Source organism: Phalacrocorax aristotelis, chromosome Z (genome assembly GCF_949628215.1).
Source record: "Phalacrocorax aristotelis chromosome Z, bGulAri2.1, whole genome shotgun sequence".
NCBI classification, from domain to species: domain Eukaryota; kingdom Metazoa; phylum Chordata; class Aves; order Suliformes; family Phalacrocoracidae; genus Phalacrocorax; species Phalacrocorax aristotelis.
Window position 1 is genome coordinate 42,821,872 of NC_134311.1, and position 13,754 is coordinate 42,835,625.

General features: G+C 37.8%; 1 protein-coding gene across 1 annotated transcript in view; it reads left to right on the forward strand.

Moving 5' to 3' along the window:
* The window catches only part of TMC1 (transmembrane channel like 1), a 69,310-nt gene extending 61,075 nt beyond the window's left edge, over window positions 1-8,235 (forward strand). The window contains exons 16-20 of the mRNA XM_075079072.1: window positions 1,377-1,616; window positions 4,183-4,308; window positions 5,495-5,573; window positions 5,667-5,802; window positions 6,549-8,235. Coding sequence (XP_074935173.1) covers window positions 1,377-1,616; window positions 4,183-4,308; window positions 5,495-5,573; window positions 5,667-5,802; window positions 6,549-6,817 — 850 coding nt within the window. The 3' untranslated portion in view covers window positions 6,818-8,235. The remainder of the gene's footprint in view (window positions 1-1,376; window positions 1,617-4,182; window positions 4,309-5,494; window positions 5,574-5,666; window positions 5,803-6,548) is intronic.
* The last annotated feature ends 5,519 nt before the right edge of the window (window positions 8,236-13,754 follow it).

A 13,754-nucleotide genomic window follows, 5' to 3' on the forward strand; every position in this document is an offset into this window, starting at 1 on the left:
TAATAAACATACACTGCCAAAACCAGGTTTATCATTAATATATACATAGGATAAATTGGTTTCTGTTTTACCTGAGCTTTACAAATCCTATTGCACATGCTTATGCACATCTGAAACAGAATAAAAAAGAGTTCCAGGTGCAGCTGGTGAGCTGGCACTATCACAGAGCTAGAAAGGATACAAGAGGTATTATGTATGCATTTATTTTTGAGTATGAGAGAGACCATGCAGTTAGGAAAACTCTCTTATCTTTCTCTGTGTTTTGACAAAGCAAGTGGGATGCAAACCACTTGTAAATGTTCTCCATATTAATAAGCTTTGGCAAGAATTGCCTAGCATGTAATAAATGTTGTAATGAAATATTATTATAACAGCCACAAGTTAGTTACCCAGATTCTGAACTTGTTGAAGTTGAGGAGTATTTTGCAACCGATTTCCATCAGGTAAGGAACAGGGCCATGAGGTACTCTCTCCCTTCAACCATAGACTAGCAAACCCTTTATCTTTTCATTGAAGATATATGAAAAGGAGAAGGAGAGATATTAATATAATAGAGTCTGTCATAATATTTCTGTACTTGGAAGGTTTTTCCAGCCATGTAGAACTATTTCCTACTTTTTAAATAGAAGAAATGAGGCACTCAGAGGCAAAGAAGCTCAGTTCTTGTCACCTGGACAATGATTAAGGAAGAAGTAAATTCCTCTTCTCCTACATTCTGTATCATTTGGTGAGGCAAAAGAAAGTAATTGCTCTTCAGTCAGCATGGCACAACAAACAAGGTGTGATAAAAATAAAGTGGTCCCAACTGTATCAGTGTCATAATCATGCAACCATACATAATAAGGAAAAAGCAATATTTAGCAGAATCAGTAAACAGTTTGTTGGAATGAAGCAATGAATAACCATGGTAATAGAAGTAAAGTACATGTCAACTAAGCAAAAATTTCCCTCCTAGAATTGTGATAGTATATTAAGAAAAATAATAAAGACTTAACTAGATTATTTTGGTAATACCTAGCCTTAGGGCTATCCTTTTTAATAAAACACAAGTGAGATGATACCTGAACTAAAGGGACAAAGTAAGAGCAGAAAATATTTCATCAAATGATCATTTAATCTGCAGAGAAAGGGGGCTTTGTAACTTTGAAACAAAATGTTCATATGGAGAATCCTCTCCATATGCCTCTAGTTCTTCTTAAAGCAAGGCTGAAGAGATAATATCAGTAAGAAAATGTAAAGATGGTTTTATAAACTTGATTTCTGAGTGCATAGTGTCTATGGCTGCAGAGCATGTTGATGTAGGGAACAGGTGGCATATCTAGGAAGACAGAAGTCCCACAACAAGGTGGTTATTTTTTGATTTGCTTCTTTTCTAGGATGGGGTCTTTCTATGCTCCATGCCTCCCAGCGATCAACGTGTTCCGCCTCCACACTTCAATGTACCTACAATGCTGGGCAGTGATGTGCTGCAACGTCCCCCAGGAGAGGGTCTTCAAGGCTTCCAGATCCAATAACTTCTACATGGCCATGCTGCTTTTCATCCTCTTTCTCTCCACACTGCCTGCTGTGTACACCATTGTCTCCATCCCACCATCTTTCGACTGTGGTCCTTTCAGGTTTTTTGCATTTCACATCAATCTTTCGTTATTGATATAATGAACCACCTTATCACATCACATCGAATGATACAGTAATGAAAAAGACCTCCTATAATGAGTCTTAGCACCTGATAGGCTGGGTGTTTAATTGTGTCACATTTCTCATCACGGATAATTCCTGAAGCTGGAATCCTAGAAAACAGAATAATTCAACAGAAAGTTTTATTTGAAGCATAACACAGAAAACCTTTTCTTGTAGTTAGTTGTAAGGAAAAAAAAATGTCATTGCTGCTGTAGCTAAACTAGAAATTAATTTAAAGGACTAGAGCAGTGACCTGTTACACATCTCTGGACTCCTGGCGTGAGAGTGGGGACTTTCACGAAATGTCTGCATATGTGCTGTAGGATCGGTATATCAGAATGTATGGTGGTGTGCTATATGTGTGGTGGTGCAGTGTTTGAATGCTGTGACTCTCTCCAACTGTATTATCACTGTGAAACTGATCCTATTACCGAAGTCTTCAAGACCTCCACGTCCATTAGTCCCTTCTAAAAACTTAGGCCTGTCTTGCCTGTGCAAACATGTACCTTATATTCAAGCTAGCTTAGCTGTTGCTATGCTTTCTCCTTCTGTGCACACTACCTGGAAAGTCCAGGACCATTTTCATCATCTTTGCTTGCCAGGTAGCATGACATACAACTAGAACGAGTACACAACAACAGTCAATATATGAAATTAACATTTTGAGAATACTTTAGTCTTTGGTTTTGAACAAGGTATCTGCAAAGCAAGAGTAGCAGAATAGTAAAAGAGACATCCTGATTCCAATGAAAGGTTTGGTTAATACATTACTATTGAGAGTAAAATGATATCTGCGTAATACCCAGTGCACTTTTTAAAGGGGAAGAAGGCTTGCCACATGAACTATGGACAAAGGCAAAATACCTGGGAGATTGTTTCTAGCCACAGTCACTTAAAAGGGAGAATTGCATGATGTCCCAAAAATTCTGATGAGACAGAAAATTGCTTTAATTTACTGAAGCAATGGTAACAAAGCAAATGATGCAAAGTAAGTTTATTTGAGTCACAACAAAGAAAGTACAGAGGGAGATATCTGGAGGCAGATCTAAGTAGCTGCAGTTACTGAATTTGATATTACTGAAATGGTAAGGTTACTGTTCAAAATGAGAAAGACAATAGTGCCTACAACTTTTTCTCTGTCAAATACAGAGATACTTTGTTCTTCATAAAAAATTTGAAATTTTCAATGTAAATTTTAATTGGGGAGGTTTTGAAACTAATGAAAGTTCATTCAACCTGGGTATAGGTAATGCTACTGTTGAGCAGCCAGTAGATAAATACTGGTAGTGCATGGATCTGTATTAAAAAAAATGAAAATATTTTCCTGTTGGTAGCTCAAAGTCTCATCTATTATGAAACTTCTGATGCTTCTGGTTTTTTTCTGTTTTGGTTTGTTTTTTTTTGTTTTTTTAATCCATCATTAAAGGCAGCATATGCAACTCAACAGACACCTGCCAGGAGTAGGGAAGGCAGGACAGAATTAGCAAAGTTGCAACAGCAGAAGCTTTCTCTGTGCTGGGGAAAAGATAATGAGAGTACAGCGTGGAATTTCTCATGTACCATGGGTGCATGAGGGAAGTGGAGAGAAAGAACTGGTCTGAAGAAGATTCTATTCTGCAACCTTTTTACATTACCGGAAAGAGGGTAAAAGTTGAGAATAATGAGTTTAAGAAAAAGACCTGGTTGTCAGAAATGCTTTACAAGAACTCAAAATATGTGAGAGGAGACCTCAATGACTGGAATATCAGTTGGCAATTCCTTTAATGAACTAAAACTATGAATTAGCCCCAGTACATATATAGACCCATTTTACTCATCTTGTTCAGGTAAAGAACTTCAAACTCTGTATTATGAAGCACATCCAAAAGCAAAATAAACAGGAAAGGAGTTTTGGAACATCTGTTAAAATGCTTCTGCAAGAAAAACTTAATGTTAATGGTCTAGGGAGAAAATACATTCTAGATAGGCTAGCCATAGAACAATTATGCATGAAGGTATTAGATTGCTGTAACAATAACAAAAATCTCATAAAACACACCCACTGACTTATATAACATTGGTACACAGAGAAGAGAGGAGAATTAGGCTGCGCAGTGTGGAACAGAAACCAATTGCAAGCAGATCATTTTTTGCTTGTCAAGCATACCAAGATGGGATTTGAATTTTTCACCAGGACTTCACAGAGCACAAATTGCACTTCACTCTTTGGTTGGTGGTATGGAGTTCACAACTCAATACACTGATTCTCTGAGGAGCAATCTTGGTAGTAACTGCAGGCAAAATCTATTATCATACAATAAAAATATTGGTGTCTATATTCCCCCTCAAAATACATAAATACTATTATGACACTCTCAGAGTGTCAATTTTTAAATAATGTTAACACATAGCTTATTGTCCTTTTCCCAGATTTTGATGTGATGTGACTAATTGTCATTACAACTGCACTGATGTTGACATAATATTTGTATGTGATATATTGTCTACTTTTCTGTTTAATAGCGGGAAGACTAGAATGTTTGAAGTCATATCAGAAACCCTGGAGCATGACTTCCCTTCCTGGTTTGGGAAGGTATTTGGTTATGCCTCTAACCCTGGACTCATCCTACCTTTTATATTGCTGATGGTGTACGTACAGAATATTAACTCAAAGCTTGGTTAATCTAAGGTCTGTTAAGTTTCTTTCACTCTGAATCTTCACTGCCTGAGTATAAAATTAAATACAGTGTTGATTTCCCTGTGGTGAGGGACTGGAAGAATTCATGAGCCTTTTAACTGATCCTAATGTTTGTGCCTTTGCATAAAAAAAAAAATCTCTTTTTTATTCAATGACTTTCTTTGTGGTTTTGTTATTGTTTTTCCAAAAATGATGTTGTTGCCACAGTAATGGCAGAGCTATAAAATGAAAAGGCTATAGGGGATCCAGAGTACTGTGACTTTTATCAGCTTTCTCAGTAGGCAGAGCAGCATATCATAAATCCTTAGCAAGTTCAATAGAAACATGACCACCATGACACAAAGTTATTTCTCAGTTACTTTCAGTGAATCTGATCTTCAGTGCCTTGACCTTTCCTTGATAAACTATGTACTTTATGCCGCTGGGAGTGTGGGACAGGGTGTTGGAGACTTTATGAAATAGGGCTAGTAGAGATTTTTTGTTAGTCAGTACCTGGTAAAGAATAATGACCCCAGAACAGTCTTCCTCAGAGACTTTACTGAGTTCTACTTTATTAAGGCATTTTAATTGGCTGTATACATATATCAGATTATTTAGCATACTGCTGAACCAAAAGTTAATTCTATGCAGATATGAGCTGGGATTTAGCCCTGCATTATAAAACTGCCAATAAATATAGAGAAAAATACAGAACACAATAGAAATTGCACAATGATTTTACATGAGCAAAATAAAATTCTGAGATGATATTTTGCCAAGGTTCACATAACATCATATTTTATTTTAACCCTTGTCTAGAAAAACAAAGAATACAGACTGTCCTCTGAAATGTCCGGTCTACTACAAATCTTTTTTTGAGTGCTATTCCTTTCTTGGAATGGTCCAAGGCAAAGATACTAAAAATGAATAAAGGTAAAAACAAAGAAGGAAAACACCCATGAAATAACAATGTCTTCTTCATACTGTAAGGAAGCACATTGTTCGTTGTCAAAATATTACTACTTATTAGGCACGATAAATGAGAAATAGATACAGATTTTATATTAGCACAACTGTAGCTATTGCTATAGGAATGTGGTAAGAGTCTTTATATTTAGATCATTACCTAATAAGAAAATTATTTTTCTTTAAATTTAGCCTGAGCATTTATTATCTCAATGCTACATCCAAATCCTACAAGGAAGCTAACTTGGAACTTAAAAAGAAGCTACAAAGTGTAAGGAATGGAGAATTATTAATTTTGGGGTTTACTAAATATTAGAGAATCCATTCAGGTCACTGAAAAATGCCCTCTCTCCCCTGTCATTAGCAAGCAGAAGAAAATAAAAGAAGAAATAAACAAAAGGCACAAAAATCAAATGAACACGAGGAAAACCCATTTGAGACAGAACCACCACAGCCAAAACAAAAAGGCAGCAAGCAAGACAAATCCATTCCAAACCAAGGTAAGAACTGTTTTGAACCCCTTGAGATGAGGAATTCATGTATGCCAGACCATCAGCTTCCTTGCTGCCTTGACTGCTTCCTTCGCTATAATCTCCTGAAGGATATTCACAATATTAAATCACAAGTATTAGCCTAATCTCCAGTCCATTTTTCTTTCTTTGGCTTGTTTAAGAAACACTGCAATATTATTCCGCACCAGACAACGCCAAAGCAAAAAAAAACTGTAATAGAGCTGTAATGAACTGCAAAATTCCAGCCCCACAAACAAAAAAATTACTTAAAGTCTGGTCTGAATGTCAGTGATCCCTCTTACCTATCACAAACCAGTTGGGTCCAAATCTTACACCCTCCTATCATATTTTGTTGATCCAGGACTGCTCAGGACAGTGGTTGTCATCTGTGCCAGGTTCACTGGGAGAAGGTCTAGTGAAAACACAGAACGGTAAAAATTCTTACCAGAAAGCCTAGCTGGCCATGCAGGTTTCAGTCTTTCCTGAAGGATTTCACAAGCTTTTTCCTTTTTTCCTGGATGCTGCTAGACTTTCCCCAGGAAGGACTGCAGAAAGGACTGGAGGGAAAATATAGTGCAAAGGTCATGAAGCTACATTACCCCAGATTTCAGCTGTTGGTATGGGAGTGAACTTTTCAGTGAACTCTGGAGTGAAGAGGCAGCTACCGGATTTCTCTCAGGGAATTTCTGATTTGCATGTTTGTTTTTTAATTCTGTTCTCCAAACACATTTCAGACAACAAGAAAGGACAGGGTGGCAATGAAGCAAAGAAGACAGGCCAGCCACAAGAAGCCAGTTCCTCTCAGGCACTCCAGCATCCAGACCCTGCCCTGAATGGCCACCATGCCCCGCAGGGCAGAGGAGGAAACCTTTCGCCCCCATCCATAGCTGTGACGAGGCCACCAGGGCCCAGGGGGTACGGAGTGCTGGGCTATCCACCTGGAAACCTACCGTTCCCTAGGGCACAGCCAGAAACGCCCAGGGCTCCTCCCAGCTACAGATAAGAAGCCTCAAGCACAATGTGATAAGATGAAGGACAGAGGGACAGAAGAGTGGTCCTAAACCCAAACACACTCCTGCAAGTGCAGAACCCGGCTGTGTTAATTGTATATCTTCATGTGCATAGAAGTTGCCTATGTGCTTAATTTTTTACAGGGTGGGAGGTTTCAGAGAAAATATTGCATGTATCTTCTTGCACCTGAAGGCATTGCAAAAATGCATTATCTGTGTTACTAAACCTAGGGATATTTATTGGAAGATTATTTATTAGAAGAATGAAAAACATTTTGTATAAATGTAATTCCATTGAGGGCCTTCTGTATAATAAAGGGCCATTTTGTACAGTGGAAAAACTTTAACCATATCTCATCACAAAACAACCTCCATGTAATTAAGTTGTGGAACTTATTGAAAAAGGCTTACAATAAACCCCAGCATAGACTATGTAGCCCCATAAATCACAATGACCCAGATGCAATTCCCAGCTCAAGCAGTCTTTAAATCAATTGTCACAACCTGGGAGGATAAACCAAGGGAAGGTTCACTTTACACTTGATTTGACCATTGTATTGTTCCATACACACCAGCTATCAGCTGGAGGTAAGATCAATCAGACCTTTAGTGAGCATCAGTGTGGCCATTCTGCATGCAAACACTAAGCACTGATAACCAAATCAAGAGATCTGTGTATTGCAGTAACTACAAGCGAGGGTCTTTTCTAGCGAACAGACTGGAAACGTGTTATTACTAAGGGAGAGGACAAATGAGCTAAGACTAGATCCCAAGATATGTTAGCTTTTTAAAATACAGTCTTGTATTTTAAATTAGAAAAAGTACAGCTAAGTTCAATGTAAGTTGTTTCAACTTTCTCAGATAAGATTTCTAATCTATGGACTTCAGACATGGGAAAAGTACAGTAATTCAATTTGTTCATTAATTTGAAATCTTCTTCTAACACTATTTTTTAAAACTGCATATGTTTTAAGCCCAGAAACTTATAAGACTATGGGTAGTCTTATGGAAGGTAAGCATGGACCCCAGTGCTCTAGTGTTTCCATGCTCTTAAGATAAACTTTTTCCTAAGAGCTGTGATCGATCTGTCATGAGACTCTTATTTGCATAGAGGTTTTAGCTCACTGTTAACATTTAATAGGAAGAAAACACTGGATATTCCTTAGAAAAAGGATAGGTTTTTTTTTTAGAACCAGTGAAAAAACTGATTTAAAGATTCTTTATGGCTTGGTGATGCATCGGGGTTTTTCAAGGGGTGTTGGAATAAATAGGAGCTGTGAACTAGTTTTGATGTAGTCTGTTTCTGTGAAATGTAGAGGCAGGTTTATGCTATGTACACACATCTTAATTAGGATTCCTTCTTTTATTAGGAGTGAAAATATTCTGTGGTTATTAAAGGCTTTCTCATTATTATCAGGCTTGGTATTTCATTCTGTGGGATTGCTTTACATCATGAACGGGAAAGAGACAAAGCAAGGAATGCACCAGCTGAAATGATTCTGAGGAACTCTGTTAGATCTATATGCCATATTGATTTTCAACAATAAATGTGTTCTCAGAATGCACCCGTATATGCAGTGACAAGCTTGTAATAGCCAACACAAATAATACCAAGACTAGATGTTGCTCATGCCCTGTGATCAGCATCAGACTGCGTGACTGAAAATGAAATACTTGTTCTTATTCTTTGGTACTTCTAAGTAAAGGTCTTTCATTACTGTGTTCCATAAAGCTGTGCTTTCAGTACTTCCTAGCTTAGTTCTATTAAATTGCCTGCCATCTTATTGATAACATCAACTTAGCAGACAAGATGTGATCTTATATATTTCAGTGTTCCATACTAAGTCCACCTTTAAGAAAGCATGCTGTTTACTTGTTTAAAGTAATTTTGAGATTGTTCCAATAATTTTGCATGATCAGAGTTCAAGTCACATTTCCTTTCTCTACAACCTTTCTCTATCCCTCATATATTTTGAGTCTTTCAGATCAAATGTGTTGTTTCTGCTTTTTTTGAAAAAGCACTTCAAGCAACCTTCATCCACTTCTCTGCACAGCTACTCCTCTGCTTGAGTCTTGTACTGCACTGAAAAGGTAACAAATACCTTTATCAGCAGGAATAATAGCACAATTCAAATCATGGCAAATGATCTTGCTTATGGAAACAGAATATATTTTGTTTTCGTTGGTGATGCATGAACTATTTTCTTTCTTCTATGTTGTTAGACCTGCAAATTGTGCTAGGGATACCTCAGAGCTCTATTATCTAATTACTTCTGGTGAAATCAGGGCTCAGTGCATCTTACTATGTCCCACATCATTCTCTGCACAATTTACACACTGCCTTCATAGCATTTGGCTGAGCATTTAGTATAATGTTCTGCATAATAAAAGTACACTTCACTATATTAGTGTACTTGGCACAGAGGGACCTTCGAAACACTTTGAAGTCTCTGCCAAAGATTTAATTTCTCACCTGTGAAAATTATAATTACTATAAATATAATTACTGTGACTGATGGTTATTGAATACATCTCCCTTCTCCTATTCATCTTTTTTTCTGCTATTGAATTAAATATTTTTACTCAATGACAAAGTCCTACCCTGGGACTGTGCAACGCTATCAGATGAACAGGAAGCAAAAGGACAAAAATAAAGTCCAGGCTTGACTGAATTCACGGCAAGTGAGAGGCAGGATTTTTTATAAGATATCCTTTTGAACACTAGATTTGTGGTAGCCAGGACCTGAATAAAAGAACTGTAAAATGTGTAATAATAACATCCATAAACATCTGCAGAAATTTAGAGCTGTGATAATGACGATAGAAGTTTAAATCCAAGTGTTGTCGTTCAGCCTCGGTCGGCAACTAAACACCACACAGCCACTCACTCGCTTCCCCCCACCCCTGTGGAATGGGGAAGGGAATCGGAAGAGCAAAAGAACTTATGGGTTGGAATAAGCACAGTTTAATAATTACAATAAAAATAATAATTATAATAATAATGATTATGATAATAACTACAATAATAATAATATAATAAAATGGAAAAGGAAAAAACCAGAAACACAAATGATACAACCGCTCACCACCCGCCGACCAATGCTGCCAATCCCCGAGCCGTGATTGCTTCCCTCCTCTCCCCCGGCCAGCTCCTCCCAGTTAACGTACTGGGCATGACATTGCATGATATGGAATATAACTTTGGCCAGTTTGAATCTGCTCTCTTAGCTATGCCCCCTCCCCTCCCAACTTCTTGTGCACCTGGCAGAGCATGAGAAGCTAGAAAAGTCCTTGACTAGTACAAGCATTACCCAGCAGCAACCAAAACATCAGTGTGTTATCTAAACATTGTTTTCATGCTAAGTCCAAAGCACAGCACCATGCCAGCTGCGGTGAAGAAAATTAACTCTACCCCAGCTAAAACCATGACACCAAGGAATCATTTTATTACTCTACATTGTTTAAAAAAAATACAAAATGCTCACTGAAAAATGAGGTGCCGTTTTTATCTGTACTGAATTATTTGTTTCACTTTCTAGTCCCCTGTGGAAAACCAGACTGTTAAATTCATTACGGCTAGAGATTAACTTCAAAAGCAGGTAACATCTGCTCTGATTGTCATTTGTTGAAAAATGAGGGTGTATTAGTTCACTATGAGCTTTAAGTTATCCATGCCACATAACCACTTTGTATTCCTTGAAGTCACTGAATGGCCAGGAAAAAAAAATAATAACGATATAGTGACACAAACAATATTCCCCTACCTCCTGTAGAAAAGATCATTATGATGTGAGGTGCACCCGTGCCCAGTGGTTATAAAAAAGCTATGAAAAACACTATTTCACTAAACTAAAGAATGACCTGGGGGCCACGACAGAAGGTTCTGTGTAGATGTGGCAAATTCTGCTTTATCTAATGTTTACAGTCTATGAAGACTGGGCAATAAAACTATCTGTGTGTGATTGTGATTGTGCTGTACAACTGATGTTACCTACCAGGTTATACACATACTCAGTAGCAGCAGGGCTTCATGTTCTTGAAGACAGGTTAATAATGGAATGTATGCTTTTCTGTGAGTTCACTGTTTTCTCCACCTATTTCACATCATCTAATGTCTCTTATGCATTCATGAGTCTAGTTATCACCCAGTAATCAGGAAGCAGCATTCACCACTGAGTTCTGTGGTTACATTATGGATGTAGGACGTAACTACAGCATAGTCTGGAGAGACAAAACATATGAGCGCCCACTGCCTATCTTCTGAGTGAGAGGGAAAAGAAGTATGTGAGGGAAAAGATGTATGTGAGGGAAAGAATGCACTCCTCATTCCCCTCACACAGGGAAGCAGTGGTAGTCCATAGAGAGACTGCTACACCCCTTTGGTGCATCAGCTACCACTAGGAGAAACTTTCTCACTTTTTATTGTTTTGCCTGATGGGTGGAAATAAAGGTGTTTCTAGGGCATTGTGTCAGAGGAAACAGTGAGGCAGAAAAGAGTGACTCCCTGGTAGCCTGGTTGTGCTCAGCATGCTGGCTCAAGAGAATATGGGGATGATTTCAGCAGCAGGCTTCTTCCAGAGAGGTGCTATGCTCTCTGCAGGAGAGCACTAGGCACTATGCAGAGGGCTTTGCAAGCCACAGCAGGAGACACAGAGAGCTTCCTCTGACAGCTCAGTGATGCTGCCTTCCAGCACTGGGGTGGAGACTAAGATTCCTGGGCCACAGCTGTGTGTGGATGAGCTCTGTTTCATGCAGTGATGCTTAGGCTGTGCACAAAGGAAGAGAGACCAGGTCAGAGTCACTAGGATGCCATGGTAGCGGTTTGTGAGATTCAAATGCCATGATGGATGCTTGTAAGACACTGAAATATTTCCCTGGGTGAATCTGCAGGTCTTTGGCTGCTACAGTAACTGCTTCAGAAAAGAACAGGGGCTATGAACGAGAGCTGCCACATCTTGGTCCCAACCAACTGTTCTCCCTTGGCCTCAACAAAGGAGACAAGTCACGGCCTTGTCCCCCTCTTTCTCATTTTAGTTTAGCTTCTTTCACAAGAAGCTTCTTTCTACAAGCAAGAAGGTGTCTTTCCATGGTCATACTCTATCAAATGCAGCCACGAAGTCCTACGTACAGGTCCTGTGTACATACTGTACATGACAGCAAGGTTATCCAGTAAATTCACATGTGTCTGTCTTAACAAAAGCCTCAGAACTAAGATATTTTTATGTCAGAAAGTTTTTGTTTTATTGCCTAAATGCTGTGGGAGGAGACTGTGTCATAAATTAGACCTATTGACAGCTTGCAAACAGAAATGTTGCTAAGGCTAGGACCCAAATATATTACCAGTATCATATTTGGGTATAAAAATTCTCAGTGGAATATTTGCTTGTATTTACACTATTAGAAGACCTTAGGAATAAATATCAGTTCCCTACCTGTCTGGGAAATACCTGAATACACTGACCTCCACTTCAGGGGTCTGACCCTTTTATCCTGCTCAGTATGAGGATCTAAAGAAATGAGCTTTTATACCACATCAGATTTTTTTTCTTTCCTTTGAGACATAACACCTTAGCTGCAGTGCATAGTCATAGAAAGCTGTGAACCACATCTGCTGAAGTGTTAGGAAAATAATAATAAAAAAACCTATTGCACACGTTATCTGAGGCTTTTTTTTTCATCCTTGACCTTTTGTTGGAAGATGGTTTGTGTGTTTGTATACACTAGTCTGTGCAGTTAATATCGCAGTTCTGAATATTTTGAAAAATATTTGTTACTTAAGTTTGAAATTGCACAAGAGAGGAGAATTTTAAAAGCCTGTGGCTGATTTTCTGGTTAAATATATTCTTATCATGTGCGCAATGCTATCATACAATAACTAATGATGTTTGCTGTAAATTATGTTTATCACTTACCGTTTGACTCTTTTGTCTGTGTCCTTGCCCAGCTCTCCACGGCTGTAGGGAGAGCTTTTAATATTTCAAACTTATAACCTGTGGTAAAGAACTTCCTAAAAAGTAGAACCAGTACATTTTTTCCCTCTGTTTCTTGGAATGAGATCAGAAAAAAATTACAATATGTAATTTATTTTAACCCATAATCTCAAAATACTGGAGGAGGAAAAAAAACAATTGTATTGGAGGTATTTAGATTTCAGAGTTCTTAGAGCAAATCGTTTCCAATCTATATAATTTCTACTCATGAAAACTTTTAATTTAAATTTTTGACTTTCTGACTACAAAACCATACTTGTGCTTAGCCCAAGTGGTTGACTCCACAAACTAAAAGCTACTTTTATGCAATGAGCTAACCAAGAGGGTGTCAAATGGCTAACAGACCATTAAAACCAGTAGTTTGCATCTCTGATAAGAGATGAGTCTTGTTTTTTCCACTCAATAAAACCTTTTCTAAGACTTGGAAAAACGAATAGAAGAAAGAGAAAAAGTGTTATGTAATAATTATAGGGGAAAAAAAATCTTCTAAAATACTTTCAGAAGTTCTCAAAGTATGAAGGCCAAATCTTCAGTAAAACACAAATATCCACTGATAAGATGATATCAATCTAATATTTGTCTTATATAAAGCAACAATTCGATCCTTATAGTGTGACAGTATGAAGCCCAATTTCATTGTAATCAACATGGGATTCATTTCTTGCTAGCTGAAGGTAAATGTGATATTTCAAAACCTTTTCCTTTCTTTGTCTCTTCCTTTTTACCAGAAGGATGAAGCAAATGTATTTTCAGTGTTATGCTATTTTTTTGTAAAGAGCATTCCCTTCTTTTTATCTTTCTTTTTTTTTTTTTTAGATCACTCAATGACTGTTCCACAGACAGAACTACGCCTCCAGATACCTTGCAGAAAGGACATTTTTAGAAAGTCTGGAAGCTACATTAATTCATTTAAAGGAATCATATTTAAAACACTGAGGAC